The 15738-nt window shown below is 42.4% G+C and overlaps 1 protein-coding gene across 1 annotated transcript; it reads right to left on the bottom strand.

Annotated features, from left to right (window-relative positions):
* Positions 1–7895: 7895 nt before the first annotated feature.
* Positions 7896–14567, bottom strand: LOC127314442 (uncharacterized). The gene is made up of 16 exons (XM_051344909.2): positions 14149–14567; positions 13987–14075; positions 13239–13395; positions 13021–13159; positions 12383–12476; positions 12089–12223; positions 11839–11939; positions 11629–11742; positions 10961–11199; positions 10474–10532; positions 10213–10398; positions 9992–10115; positions 9830–9885; positions 9119–9264; positions 8848–9018; positions 7896–8749 (listed from the first exon to the last, which is right to left on the bottom strand). The coding sequence occupies exons 1-16, from the start codon at positions 14415–14417 to the stop codon at positions 8468–8470; spliced, it is 2361 nt and encodes a 786-aa protein (XP_051200869.1). The 5' UTR covers positions 14418–14567; the 3' UTR covers positions 7896–8467.
* Between the last annotated feature and the right edge of the window lie 1171 nt (positions 14568–15738).

The raw sequence follows: 15738 nt of genomic DNA, 5'->3' as shown, positions 1-15738 counted from the left end.
TGGATGACGGGCAAACAGCAATACTCTTGCAACTATCTTGATTTGTGAAGCCTTGGGGTTTGGTGGAGGGCGTACTCGGCTTCAAGATATATTCTCAGCAGAAGTTCAACCGTGGGGACATTGCTGGCTGCTATCCGCCGGAGCCCACACCTGGACCTCCCACCATATCCGGGATGTACTACTCCTACCTCTTACTTGCCAAGCTCTTCCGTGAGACTCTCATCAGCAAGTCCGGCGATACAAGTGAATGCCGTGCATACCATCTGAACTTGATGTACTACTGTCTCCCTGAGCACCGGCAACCTATTGATGGCTGTGATCTCATCTACTGCGAGTTACGGCGCTGTGTTCGCGAGAGGTTGACTCCTAACCTTGCCCAGTACGTTCAGCTGCTCATCAACAAGGTTGTGCCCGCACCTCTCAATGTTTTAGGTGAGCGGGTCAGGATGGAAGCATTCAAAATCCCGGCCCAAGGTGATAACCCGGATGTTCCGGAAATGATGCCTTCTGAGCGCCGGTCCAAGGCACGCCATGACCATGCTAGCTCCAGCTCCTCTCGTCGCCCACAGCGTGGTGTCGCACGGTTCTTCTCTCGCTTATGGCAGATGTGCAAAACTACACATGATGTTGCACATCAAAGTCTCGCTTTGAACCAAGAGACAAGGAGGCGCCAAAATGAGTTCATGGCTGCTAGGAATGTGCCTATCCCTCCTCCTGGCCCTGAGTTGGAGCCTGTCCATGCACAAGACTGGGAGATGCCTCCTCTCACTGATGAGATGTTCCAACTTTGATCCTTCTCTCGTACTTTGGTGGTAGATTTGCTCATGCACCCCCGCTGATGATGATGATGAAGAGGATGATGACGGTAATGAGGATGATGATGAAGAGGATGATGATGAGGATGATGATGACGAGGATGACGATGGGGATGGTGATGGCAACTCTCCATCTGCCGTGCCCCACTTCTATTGATGGGACGCTAGCATCTCTCCTCTTTTCTTCGCCTTTTTGGTGTTCCGATGCCAAAGGGGGAGAAGAGAGTAGAGTCTAGAATTACGGGGTTCTTTCGTTGTCACAAGCCATGGGAGTTGCTTTATTTGGATTTTATATGGCTTGTGCGTATTTGCTTTGATTTCTCAAAGAACCATTTGCTACTTTGAATGATTCATGTATGGATATGTATGGACGACTATTATGTGTGCTACTCTATGTTAGGATAATTATGCTTTATGGATAATCATGCTTTATGCTTATATATGTTGATATACTTGTCCATACCATGCTTGTTTCCTAAAGATATTGGGGAGCTTCTCATATTCCACAAATGGTGCACTTTGCATTCAAACGCAAACTCTCCAAGTGCACACATTATGGGGGAGCTGTCGTAATATCTTCTATGGAATCAAGGTTTAGAGCTTATCATAATATCTATGTGTTACTCTAGCTCGGTTTGTCATCGTATACCAAAAAGGGGGAGATTGTAAGGGTATTTTACCCTTATCCATTATTTTGGTATCTATGACACCGTGCTAGAGTATTTGGACTAATACATGCCTACAAGATGACTTTCAGGTATTAGCCAAAGAGGTATGATGGTGTTGCAATGGAACAAAAGGCAACGGAGACCCCCAATTCGACGAAAAATCAGCTAGTTTTTACGAGCCGGGCCGGTCACAGATCCGGGCGGCCCGGCCCTGGCACCGGGCCGCCCGGCCGCCAACCGGACCCTGAACCGGTGCCATCCGGCGACATCCAAGAAAGAAACGAAGCCATCCGGCGCGCGTCCGGTCACCAGCCCGGTTCGGACCGGCCGCTCCGGTCCACGGCCCGGCTCGACTCGGCGCCCGACCGAGCGGCCCGGTCAGAACCGGGTTCTGCGTCGTGACATCCGGGCCACATCCAGTAAGCCTGAAGTCTGCCCGGTCAAGTCCCGGTCCCAGCTCCGGTTGGAAACCGGCCGGCTCAGGTCCGGCCTCGACCGAGGCTGTGGACCGCTGTCCGGCGCAAAATCCGGTTGACCGGGTTTCTCGAAGAATCTGGCGATGTGGCAAGTGACCAACGGCCGTATTTAGAAGAACACTATAAATAGGTCTTCTCCTACCTCTGAACAGTTAGGCACTACACTACAAGCTGTTCTTGAGCTCTCTCTCTCATACTCCATTGCTAGAAACACCAAAAGCCTCAGATCTCCCTCCTCCTCCACCCAAACTCAAATCCCTCCGGGGAATCATTAGAGGAGGACCCGATCTACCGTTCTACCAAGCCAAATCTCATTCCCCCTTGTATTCATTGAGAAGCTTGCTTCCTAGGGTTCCTAGGAAACCCTAGGTAGGCAAGAGGAGTCCGGAAGCATCCGGGCTGTGGATTTGCTCCGGGCAAGATTGTGAAGGTTTGGAGGCTACCTCAAAGTCTACCACAAGTGAGTGAGCTATTCCTTCGTGGGATAGGCTCCGGAGAATAGGGTGAGCCTTCGTGGCGCGGGGAATCCTTCGTGGGACCTCCACTCCTCCAAACGTGACGTACCTTGTTGCAAAGCAAGGGAACACGGGAATACATCCTCGTCTCCGCGTGCTATCGGTTATCTCTAACCGAACTCCTTACTTGTGATTTAACTGCCTGTGAGAGCCTTCGTGCTCGAGTTAGTTGTATTCTCATATAGGTTGCTTCACCTAGTTTGCATTAGGCTCATCTTTATATTCCGCAAAGCCTAATATTGCAAAGAAAGAATTAAAATTTGTAGAAACCTATTCACCCCCCCTCTAGGTTTACCATCTCTATACTTTCACTTGGTGCTCGTGTGGAGTTCTTCCCCCTCCTTGGCAAAAGTAGGGTTTCCTCTCAATATATGGAGGTGGAGATGCAATCTAGGCCATAGAATGGATGCTCCTTTGATCCAAGGGCTCTTGGGCACCTTCAGAACCTTCCTAGTACTCCCCTATGTCCTTTATAAGTCCATAAAGTCGTGGTTTGGCCGAATCCATCAAGTATGGCAAAAGTTTGTGTCAATCACGTCACCAATTTTCGGGTTTCTGAAGCTGCCTCTGTACCCTTTAGTAAAATGGGCGCCGATTTCGCGTACAAACTCCATTTGGGGTGTTCTTTATGTCAAACGAAAGCTCTGGAAATTATCCACAATTTCTACATCTAGCACTTTTTCCCATTTGAGGCCATCTTCGGGTTTTTGGGGGGCGGTTTTTAAAAAAGTATCATGGAGGGACAGATTTCAAGAAACTCCATATTTCACCATAATGACTGGTTTTTTCCATATTTACCTATTTTCTACGCAACAAAGTTTAAAACAAGAACTTGTACACTTTTGCAACTATTAATAGGTTCGTACCAATAAATATAATAAAGTTTTATAATAATAACGATTTTGACACAATGAATTACAAAGTTCATGTATGTATTTTACATGCATCAAAATGGATGCTAATATATTCGATGAGTATCTGCGAATTGGTGAGAGCACCTGCCTTGATGCCATGTACCGATTTTGCTAAGCCGTGATTGTCGTGTTCGGAGAATGTGACTTGTGGAGCCGACTGTTGAAGACACAAGACGGTTGTTGTCTATCAACGAGTTTAGAGGGTTTTCAGATATGATTGGCAGCATATATTACATGCACTATGAGTGGAAGGATTGTCCATTTAAATGGCAGGGTCAGTATAGCGGTCATACGGAAGGATGCACTATCATTCTTAAAGCAGTGATATCACAAGATTTCATGTGTTTTTGATAAACCGGAAACATTCACCCTCGTTCAGGATTTCATGTATCATTAAGCTAGCGCGCTACTCATTCATTCCTCGGACTGTTTCTTTCTTCCACCGTTAACCACGCCTTGCTTTGTGGTGAATGAGATCCCACTAACTGATGTCAGTTTGTTTTACAATCAATGTGAGAGGAACTTATAAGTTACTATTAGTAGCTTTCACAAGAAAAAGATCATATTAGTAGCTTACATATAATCCAATTGTATTTTAATTCATGAAAAAAGATCATCAAGTGTATCCCCGATGCAACCAAAAGGGTAAATCTTAGAATTAAACTGGAGACCGTAGGCTACATTCTGTACAGAGGTGAAAAGGAGACAAAATGTATCAGGTGTCACCGAAAGGTTACTGAACAAAATGACTTGCTAAGGTTACAAAATACATATTCTCAAGCAAACAATATGGAACAAAACAGCATACTGAGGATCAATGCTTAACTAGCTTGCTGATAAACTTGTTGCTCTACAAACACAAGGGCATTTGGAAGTCGAGACAGTACCTTACAAGCGGACACATCAGTAGATTACATGTGTCTTTATTGGGCAACAGCAAATGTCTTCAGTCTTTATCGCTCTGCTCACACTCATTTGGCTTCCATGTGGATATTGCATAGAGTATCCTTCCCTTCCACCCAAACACTAGGTATCGATCTTCTTCGTCGACACAATAGTCTTTGTGATAAATCTGTCTCACCATAGATTGTATTCCTTTTACGATGGCTGGATTCAGTGGAAGTTGCTCAAACCCGGCCCGGAGGTTTCTTACCTTCCATTTCTTGTAACTCTCTGGCCTTTCAGTCCTTTCTGATCCTTCGCATGCAATGACATTGAGAATTCCGTATTTATATAAGTCCCTTTCTATGATCATTCTTGTCTCATTATCTCGCTGAGTAGTTTTATCAAAAATATCAAATAATGCAGTATAGTGGTACATGACTTCTTTAAAACGTGATAAAAAGAACGGGGTGCTGTAAGATCCATTCACAACTCCATGGATGAAAACTTTCGGCTTCATCATCCTTATGGTATTGAGCACCCTACTCCTGGCGCTATTGATGGATATTGTCTCATCACCAAGATTCTTCATCCGGTGTATGCAATTGACTATGAGAACTTCATCTTCCTCGATGTTCAAATCTTTTATGGAGATGGCTTCCCATTTTGATGAGATTTGTTGATATTCAAGCGGTACTTTGAACATGTTGGCATATTCAACTAATCGTAGCCATGTGTTCCTGTTCATTTCGTCTGGCCGGAAACCTGGCAGTGGCACCTCTATACCGGTGATCCGAAGCTTGGGCGGCCCACCTTCTCTATTTGCAAACTGTTTCAATAGTGATGGCCACTGAAAACCAAAACAAATGCCAAAATCAATAATGTGCACTTGTGGTTTTCCCTTTGAGACATCAAGGATAGTTTTGTTTGAGAAATAATATGATGACCTCAAGTAAGGACATATTGTGAAACACAGATGGAATAGCTTCAAAATATCTGCTGCATTCCTTGGTGCAGTGATGAACTTCTGGTTTACCTGACTGCCATTTCCGGACAATCGTATCTCCAGGCAATCTGCTAGGTAAAACGCTAGCCTCTGGGAATCATCGCCACTTGGTGAAGAATATTGTCTTATGCTTTTCAGTGTGTCAGTTGCTAAGATACGGTTGTTCACAGATACTGCTTCTGCACAATGGATAAGGAGAGTTCTGAGATCCACCACCTCTTTCTTCTTTCGTGCTTTACCTCTTGTCGTTTTCCGAGATGGTTTTCTTCCTTGATCATTCTGTGAATACTTGGTCAATTCATCAGCCACGATTTCTGGCAAAACATCTACCGGCTTAAGCTCAGAGCACAGTAGAACCTTGTCGAACATCTCATTTCGGATTGGCTGATCGGAAGAAATGGCAAACTGTTTGTTTCTCCTTCCTTCTAACAAATCAAGATCTTCTATACTTGGATAAACTTTCCGACCTTGAACTTCAGATGATGCATGCTTGATTGGATCTTCAGCATTCATCTGAAGAAAAACATTATGTCGGCTCGGATTTTGGGTAATGGAAAGGCCATTGAGGTTCAAACCAATCTCCACTCTTTCAGCACCCAGTGGGAATTGTTTCGCCTGTCCAACAATGGTAGATAAAGTCCATGGATCCTGAAAAGCTTGTAAGTTTCCATTGGAGTGATAATTACTTGAGATGATATTTACAGAGCAGCTACTGCATGAATGTCTATTAAGCTTGCTAACGTTGCCATTGGTCAGTCGATCACAGCTACAAGGTGGTAGTCTCTGAGGCAAAATTGGATATTGATGTCCAAGAAGTTTATAGAAGGGCTCTTCCATTGTTCTAAGGTCAGTTTCTCCATGATGTGATCTGACCTTATCATCAGTGTCTTGCATCAATATCTGCTCTATGGTGTTGAGAGTTATATCCGAGTTGATCTGTTGGTGCTCAGGATAGTCCGCCACATTGATTCGACACCAATCTGATATTTCATTGCGGCTGGCTGTGTACGGTTGGGGGCTGTAGATTTTACAAGAAGTGGACGTGCTCCATGGAACTTGACCATCCTTGTTGGAAACAATTGATACTGTAGGATAGTTGCTCATAGGGGTTGGTGGATGCAAAAATAACTCTGAATCATTGTACTTTGTAGTCGGCTCGATGAACTGCTGAGAATAATAGGTATCGCCCCTAGTAGTATTTTCCATAATGCTGTGAAAATTAAACGAGCTGGACTTGTCACTGGTGCCCATCATGTACATTCATATGATCTCGGTACTATGTCTTACTGCACTTTGCACCAGATTTTCCTGAATCGCAGTGTAAACAGTTGACTCAGTATGTGAACAACAAAAAGAAGGATGACTTCGAATACATGAATATTCCCCTAGTATATCAAGCCAAAATTTAAATCAAGACATTGATATCTTTATTGTAATTTCTTTGCCGTGATAACAATTTTGAGAACTTAAACAAGATGTACTGGCTACCAGGTTAGGAACCACCATTATACTTAAAGTTTCTCATACAATGGACCTGTTAAGACACTAATCAGCAAAAATGACGAAAGTGGTCTTACAGAACAAAGCCGTATATAAGTGTAATCTTAAAAATACCATGTTAATACCATTTGATTAAGGGTGTGTTCTAATTCTCAGTAAGATGACGTCATCGAATCTCAGTTGAAACTCATGACTAGCATGAATCACAAAGCAAATCTAATAGTCCGGATTAATTTTCTTAGTTGCATCCTCACTTGCAACTGAAAAAAAAAATCTTAGTTGCAACTCCACTTGCAACTAAAAAAACTCAATTGCAATCCAACTTATAACTCATGTGTACGCAAATCACGATGCATTCGAGGGTGTAGGACTTGATTGGTTCTCAGCTAGGTGAGAACAAGCAATTCCATTTGATTAATATAGTGAGGGACTTGCTATTGATCTTCTGCATGTTAAATCGTGAAGGGAAGTGAAGAGATACTTACCATTGACTTTCTGCAGGGATCACACAAAACTCCAGACGTCAGGAACAGGAGTCTCACAAGATTGTACACTCAAACTGAATAGCAAACCAATGCACGGACACACTGGTTGCTGTCTGGCTAAGCTGTTGGTTCAGTTATGCTGAGGAAAGCAAGAAGAGGCTGTCAGTTTTATCTGAGCTGCTGGTGAGTTCGCCAAGGTATTGAGCGTTGATAGCAGTGACGGAATTCGTCGTCGTAGCGGGGTGCTGCTAGAGGCAAAACAAGAGATAGGCGGCATTTGAGAGGTTAGTAGGCTCTGTCAAATGTCATCCTTTCCTGATTAGAGTGAACGAGAGATTAGTTTATTGCAATTCTGGACGGGAGCTTTGGATTCTCAGCGTGGTTAGGATAAGAGGTTCTGTCTTTCCAAGGTCTTTTGTCCTGAAGGAATGGCTCAATGCATATGAATGGACAAAATTCTAACACGAGCTTCGGCCTCATGGGAAAAGAACTTTTCTTATATGACCTTTCTTTATGCACAAAATCCTTCTCATCAGAAGTTTAGTGTTCCCGCAAGACCTAGCGAGATCAGTTTTTGCCCTGTCCCATATTTGGATTCATACTTTTACCTTTCTGGAGGTGGAAAACACAGATATACTATTAAAAGTTCACATGCCACATTATTTGGTATTTGAAGTACAATGTAAATACAGGCATACTTCATACACACTGTCCATGTTTGTTGACAGGAAGTACAATGTAAATACAGGCTACTTCATACACACGGTCCATGTTTGTTGACAGGAACCCACAAGTAACAAGGGCACCAAAAGAATCAGTTTGACCTTTATGATGTGATCACCCGGTTCTGGGCAACAATAGTACAAATCAGCACATGCTAACGCAAATGTATAAATGTAACTTATGCATCATTTTACAAAATTTCCAGTCTTCCTGTTCCTTGGTGGGAACAAAAATTTCCCATGTTCATGTTTCAAAATTCTCGGTATTCCTGCAGATCTGTTAATCTCAAATCACGTGTTCCATAGACAGGTGATCATGTCATATCGGCAAAATTATATGGTAGCTAGGAGTAGAAAACTACCGCAAGTGGGCTGGACATCTTTTATCTGGAGCAAAGATCCCCAGGATCTCTGGTCTCTCGGGAAACAAACCATTCTACCCTGACGCTCTAGCATGCATCGTGCACCTAAGTTATGAAAATGGCTACTCTAAAGAGATGCTGATATCAAGGCTGGACTCGGTACTGATGGTCTCCTTGTTGGTGGTTCCAGCAGGGTGATCGGCGCAATCCATCCTCAGCCTGAGATGAACTGGCTTCATGATGACCAGATCCCTCGCATCCCCGCGATTCTCCGTCAGGAGCTCGACGCCCACATGCTCCTCATGGCCATGACACTGAAGGATCCTCTTGATTGCTGCTTTCTGGTCCTCGTGTTCGGCTTTTGTTCGGTCGATCTTCAGGTACAACGCCGCAGAGGCCACCAGCTGCAGAACGGTAACAGTGTTATGGTCTTCGATTTTTTTACCAAATGCTTTCGCTTCATCAAACAGGAAGATTGTTTTGAGAGAGGGAATAATCGTACCTCGCAGGTCCCAGGGCTGACATTAATTGCACAAGTGAACTGCACACTTTTCTGGTCTTGGTGACTTTCATCTGCAGGTTTATCATCACCTTTATGCACAGCAGGTTCCTCGGCAGCTTCAGAAAATGCTAGGTTGTCTATCTCATCATACCATTGTTGTGCTATACCAACCTGATAGAATGTGCATCAGCATGAAAGATAAGTGTATGGCAAACTAGGTTTGAAGTAACTTCAGTACTAAAAAATCACAAAGCATATGGAAGTATGTTACCTTCTCAGAGGTTGTATCTTGTCCGTCAGAGTCAGCAATCTCAGCACCAGATCCCCTTACTTGGCGCCAAATGCAGCTCTCAACCAAAGGCACGGCAAGCTCAGTATCAACTGGGATGTCTACAGATATCTTGATGTTGCATCTTCCTGTTAAGTTGAGTACCACCAGTTACACAGCTATCTTAAAATGAATATATATGCCAGTGCAGTGTGCCACTAATACAGAAAAAACATCAAGTAGAGGCCCTCTTAAATCTATTCAACTGAGTACCTTTAGTAATCCCAGCACATTATACGAACTGCAAGGTTACTTTCCTATTTGGAGCTCATGCTACTTGCATACTATGCAGTTGTACTACAGAACTAGTTACTCCTATTTTAACTTGTGTTATCAACTCAAAATCATTTGAAATTGAAAGCATGGCTAGTTACAACAAATTCAGAAAGCGGGTTCTCTCTGGTAATAAGCTTTATGTGCTGCCGACTTAAGAACCACACAATCATTAAGTTACTCAGTGCAAACAATAGAAGGAAAGGTCGCTAAAAGAACAATAGGGAAAAGGTAGCACTGCATCAAACTAAGCCACAGCTTTCAATTAAAGGCTTAGAAATAGCAGGCTAGTTTGTAGCAGGGGAGGCACAGATGGTCATATGTCACAAATGCAAAAAGTACTATCGTGAAATGGCAGTTCCTGTTAAATCTATCAATTACCAGGGAGCACATTTACTTTACGGCTATGCTCTTGAAATTGTCCGACTGAATGTCCCCTGCCAATTCATTACATGACAGTGAGAAAGGATGATAAAACCATGCAATACGCATACTTGTATCAGCAACAAATAAACTTATAAGAATTGAGAACTAGAAGTTCACCAGGTAGATACTCTCTCGAGAGGGCAAACAAACCAATATGGCAAGCCAAGGATTCCAAGATTCGTAAAATGAATATTCGAGGTGTCCTTGGTATCCAAGTCGTACTTCAGAACTCTTTGACCGTCTTCAAGGCAAACAAAAGGAAGTAAAATTATTGATGGCACAATCTGACTCTAAATGTAAGTCCTAATAATAATATCAATAACAGCTTATAGATCAACCTGTATCGCAAAAGACAATGCACTTCTCAAATCTTGAGATTGACGATACCAGGTCATTGCAGGGGATCTTCTCCAACAGATTAGAATGTTCTGTATCACCTGATGACCCATTCATGTGCACATCCTTAAGGAGAGCACGCCTCTCATTAATCATTTGCTGACATAACTCCATTACTCCAGCTCTACCTTCACATCACTTTTTCTACTCAATGAGCTACAAATAAATCAGTCTAATGTGTGTACCAAAAGAATTTGACTAACCTCTTACACTATTTTGTTTTTCACCAGTTGACATCCTCAGAATCCATGCTGTTTCAAAGCTAGAAAGCAGCAACAATATAAGAACAAAGATTGTGTAGTAACTATTATGCAGTAATGTCCCAAAGTAGAGCCTGCTACAGTTGACTTATGGTACATATGTGTGTATGCTGAATCAATAAAAAAACAGAACATAAAATTAAGCAATATTACATCAGTTGACTTATGGTACATATGTATTTATTCACTAATATCTTATGTTCTCTACATATGCATCAAAAATCAAAGAATAACTTAGAATCTGGTTGAACTGTGCATATTTACAACATGCCAAGCCCAAAAATGAATATGACATGTGCAACAAAGGAACAGTACATAACAATGCATGAGATCAGCCAAATATCAGATGATGCAGTATGCTAAAATCTACCACTAAATCAAATTGAGATTGGAAGAGGACATGCTGGAAGGGAAGAAAAGAGGCACATACTTACGATCAGCCACTAACAAGTCATCCTCTGAAATTTGGAGTAAATGCCATGGAAAAACTACTGAGTCTGCATCAATATCTTGAATGTTTAAAACATCTTCTCTCTTTGAAGTGTCTTCTTTTGTGAAACCAAGCTTATCAACAATCCAACTCCAGATGTCACTGCCTTTTTTATTAAAGACAGGATAAACTGTCTCCAGAATTCTTCTTCCAAAATCTGCTTTTCTAACTGCATGATTCTGCAAAAGAATCAGAGAAGCTAGTCAGAATTCTTTGATACATGATTGATGATTCATGATTGTTGTGGTTAATCATAAATATTTGATAGTACAAGACATAGGAACAACAGCAAAACAGTAATTGACACCTAAAACTTCTCATGAGCCCTTGTGGGTTATTCCAGATTTACTACTTGTATGGCATTAAGAAATCTGTTGCCAGTGAAAGTGAGGCGAGAAGACGACGCAATGTCCAAATGGACTATACAATATCGCGCTCGACCATATCCAAATATTGTTTGACCTTTATTGCACAGAATGTCCACGTCCAATAAAATCCAGTCAAGAGCAGTTTAGATCCAAAGCACATTGGATAGTAAAAATCCAATACCACTTTTAGGCATACTTGTCAAATAGAGTAAACAAAGGCAAGCAGCTGCAGATAATTACCTCTGAATCCACAATATATAGGCAATCTTCAGCAGCATGGTAAAATGATGCAGCAGGGTGCAACAACTTGGCAGATTCAAATTCACCATCCTCAAAGCCTGGGGAGGATCCAATCTGCAAGTAAATGTAAACTTATCGTCATGACTTCTGCAGGTCTTCATAACATATGGATAAACATAAAACCCAAGGGAAACAGCAACTCATGATTACAGAGTCTAAAATCATCCCATCACTATTGCTAATGATGATCCTATGGTGGTTACTGTCGGAGATAAAAATGCGATCTCCATCTTCATCAACTGATACGCATCCTGCAGCAGTTAAATTGTATAACATTATCACTTTTGGATCACAAAAGTTGAACCTTCTAGCTAGTTTCAGTGGGAAATTTTGTGATTGGGCTGCAAACTTAATGTTTAGTAAAATAAGCTACAGAAGGGAAGAAGCTGTAACTAAGTACCTGGATGATAAAGTAACATGTTTCTGAAAGAACCTACATATGGCTCTTTGACAACCTCTTCTTTCTGCCAAGGAACTCCCGAGTCTATAACACTTTCAGAAGGCTCTGCACTCAATGCACTAAATCCTTCCATGTCTGCATTTAATAACAAATTGTAGGTTTGGAGAATTAGCAAATGCGAGGAGCATCCAACTTGCTAAGCAACAAAAGAGAAGCTTAAGCGATCACCGGATGTGCACAAGGAAGCTAACAATAATAAGGTAAAATACGTAGCTAATGCTGCCTAGAGTTTACCCCTGATCACGAGCTCAGGTTCCCCATCCAATTTTGTGATGAGTGCATGATCTTTAGAACCTTCAAATAGCAAGTAGCAAGCACCATTTGTCATCTGAATACTCATCAAAAGGACAGTTCATGTTTTAATGAAGTATTTGATACAATAACTACAAGACAAATAAATGGTATACAGATATTAAAGTTTTGGACAGTGGAGACAGATTACAACAATACAAAAACTAATCAACTTCAATGGGTTACTTTTATTGAAATAAGATGCTAAAGAGAAGAATCCATTCATCTAATACATATAAATTGCGGATAAAGAGAAAACATACATTAATATAATCCATATAGTCTACATAATTTGTCTGACACATATTTCATTATGCATAGCATTACACTGTATTCCTACTGTATATGATGAAGTTTGGTTTCACTTCTTCAATGGCTATACTTTAAAACGTGCCCAATGATATCAAAATGGATCATCTCAATGCATAACCATAGCAATATATGTCATACTGGATAGGGAGTGAAGACAGAATAAAACATAACATATGCATCGTATAAATGACCTGTGTGAGCAACGATAACAAAAAATTCTAAAATTCTCTAGACTAGTGACATGAAAACTGAAAGGGCAATTGGCTCACGTTGGTAAAGTCTTTGTCTGACAATAAGATAGGAAATGTAATGTACTCTTTCATTATTGTACGAACTGCTTGGCTTTGAGCAGCTAAGGAGCTAATATCACTCCCGTATTGCATAGCAAACACATTCAGGTGCGGGTACCTACAATGCACAGATAATCAGAAATTAGAAAATTCAAGATTTTACTAAATTGGAACAAGGCCAAAATTTACACAAATACCTCTGTTGAAGATATTTCAATCTTCCAAAAGCAGCTGAATGTTTGCCGTGGCTGTCTAATGCTTCACATGATTCATACAAAAGAACAAGATATATTCCTTCTTCATTAAAAGTCTTCCAACTGCCATTCGTAGCATTCAACCAACAATGATTTTTTCCTAAACCATAAAGTAAAGAAATAATTAGAAGATAGCAGTAACCCCTAAGAAAGGACTGTCCTGGTACATACTTACATTATAGTTGTTGTTATGTACTTTGTATAAGATGAAGTTCAAAACTTCACTGCAACCATATCTTTGGAGAGAGAGTGGATTTTGTACACCCACGCATGGGTGTGGGTGTTTCCGTCACCCATGCGTTGGTGTACAAAAGTATTTCCGTTATTTTAAATTATGCATAGTACTTCTTGTAGTTTCCAGTTTTGTTACTCAAATATTATGAGGAAATGATGGAGTGCCACAAAACTCCTGGAATATAGCGCAACAGTGAAAACTGAAGAGCATCATTTTCATTGAAAACAGTTGTGCCCTTTGTGAAGTTGTAAATTATCGGCAGCTCAAAATTAGGAAGAGCACCATAACCAGCAGAGTTATTTTGGCAGACACGGTAAAGAGAGCACCCAAAACAATTGACGGGAACATAAGTTCCACACAATGGCATGGCATGGCTATGACATGGCACTAGAATACGACTCACTCACTGTTGAACTAATCACCGAAACTCACAGTGAGCAAATGAAAGCATATTACCTTCGAGTGTGCCAAATGCGGATTTGACGAAATGCAGGAGCTGAGACTGCGACGCGGGCGTGCTCTCACTTGAGGCTGTAGCCGCGGAGCTGCGAGACAGAAGGGCGGCTTTGTGAATAGCGAAGAGGAAACCAGAGAGGCGCGCGACGCGAGCGTTCCTACCTCGGAGCGTGGTGCAGAGCTCTCGTCGTAGTCGTAGCCGCCGCACGCTGCCGCCGGTGGGAGCCGAACCAACTGCACGGGCTGCTGCTGCTGCTGGTGGCGGAAGCGCCATTCCCGGCGGGCTGCTTTGGCCCGTGCGGTGCCCCCGGAGAGGACGTGGAGGTGGGAGAGAGGAAGCGAGAGTGCAGGCGCGAGGAGAGCAGCGCCGCGGAGGGATCGCGGGGACGCCTCAGGCGGCGGAGCGCCGCCGCCGCCGAGGCCTGCGCCATCGGAGTTCTGCCTGCCGCTCACTGCGGTGGTGGTGGCGGACGACGTCTGCGTGTGGAGAGATGGTGCAGGATCGCGGCGGCAGCACGGCAGGTGCGGACGTCCCACGGCGGCGGTGGACGGCGCGGCAGGGGGCAGGGCGATTGGGGAAGATGAGTTGAGTGAGGTGACGGTGGGCCGAAGATTTGGGCTTTACAGGCCCGGACTGCAAGATGAGCTCACATGGTGAAACCGAGTAGGAGGTAGGCCTGGGCCCTGGGCATTCAGTTGGAATTTCCGTTGTGTCAGTAGACGCAGAGTGGAATTCAAAAAAATAAAGTAGACGCAGAGTGGTTATAAAAAGAAAGTAGACGCAGAGCAGAGTGGTGTTTTGGAACATGAGTGCATATGCTCTCTATATTTCGAAATGCATCTTACATATATTTTTAAAAAAATTAAAATTGAAACTAAAAGTTCGCACGTACATCTTCACGTGCTACGTGCTCACAAAGTCGTTTCATAAAAAATCGACTTACCATATGACGTGTGTAAAAAAGACATGGTAACTGAGTTCCAGCTCAGTGGCAAGGCATGGGAGTGCGCAGCCAGTCCACCCGGGTTTGAATCCCCATCTCGCGGTAATTTCGCGGGGAGGGGCGAATAAACCGGGTTATCATCCTAGCGTCCATCCGCGGGGAGAGTCTCATCCTACCTAACAACGTATAGTCAAGGGAGGGATCATTCCCGCTTTGGCCAACGTTTTGTGTGTAAAAAAGATAAAATTCAGTACTAAAAATAATGTTTTTCACAAGATAAACTTTCTCTTTTTTATATAGACCACACAAAATATTGGTTTTTCGTGAAACTTGACGAACACACGTATATTATGGAGATGTACATGTAGATTTTGTTTCCAAATTTTTCAACATTTCAAAATATGATTTTTTGGTAGAGGGAGCATACGCACCCGGGAGCCGAATTGAATTTCCGACGCAGAGTGTTTCTTTAAAAAATAGACGAAATGTTCACAAATATATACATACACTCATCATCATCCTCCCTCTATGAGAAGCTGTAACATTCCAGTTTGTAATAAAGTGACTTTGCACTGTTTTGCATCATGTAAAATTCATTCATAAATTTCCGCGTTAAAATAAATACCACAACCTTCACATTGTGAATCATCTGTGTGTGGTGCATCTGTTTGACCCTAAAAGTTTGTGCTTGTGATATTTTGAGTTGCTCAAATTTTGTTACATTAAATGTTGGCACAACATTTTGAAAGTTCCTGGTTTTTAAAACAGTCCAAAACACCAAACGAATTGATTTTGAGTGTTGCTTTAA

This window comes from Lolium perenne, chromosome 7, assembly GCF_019359855.2.
Source record: "Lolium perenne isolate Kyuss_39 chromosome 7, Kyuss_2.0, whole genome shotgun sequence".
NCBI classification, from domain to species: domain Eukaryota; kingdom Viridiplantae; phylum Streptophyta; class Magnoliopsida; order Poales; family Poaceae; genus Lolium; species Lolium perenne.
Note: the sequence above shows the minus strand (reverse complement) of the source record. Positions and strands in the feature narration are given on the sequence as shown.

Coding starts and splice junctions, on each gene's coding strand:
- LOC127314442 (XM_051344909.2), bottom strand. CDS start 14,417: ATGGCGCAGGCCTCGGCGGCGGCGGCGCTCCGCCGCCTGAGGCGTCCC. Junction 11,940..12,088: donor CATGTTACTTTATCATCCAG/GTACTTAGTTAC, acceptor TAACTGCTGCAG/GATGCGTATCAGTTGATGAA. Junction 9,265..9,829: donor TAAAGTAAATGTGCTCCCTG/GTAATTGATAGA, acceptor TCAACTTAACAG/GAAGATGCAACATCAAGATA.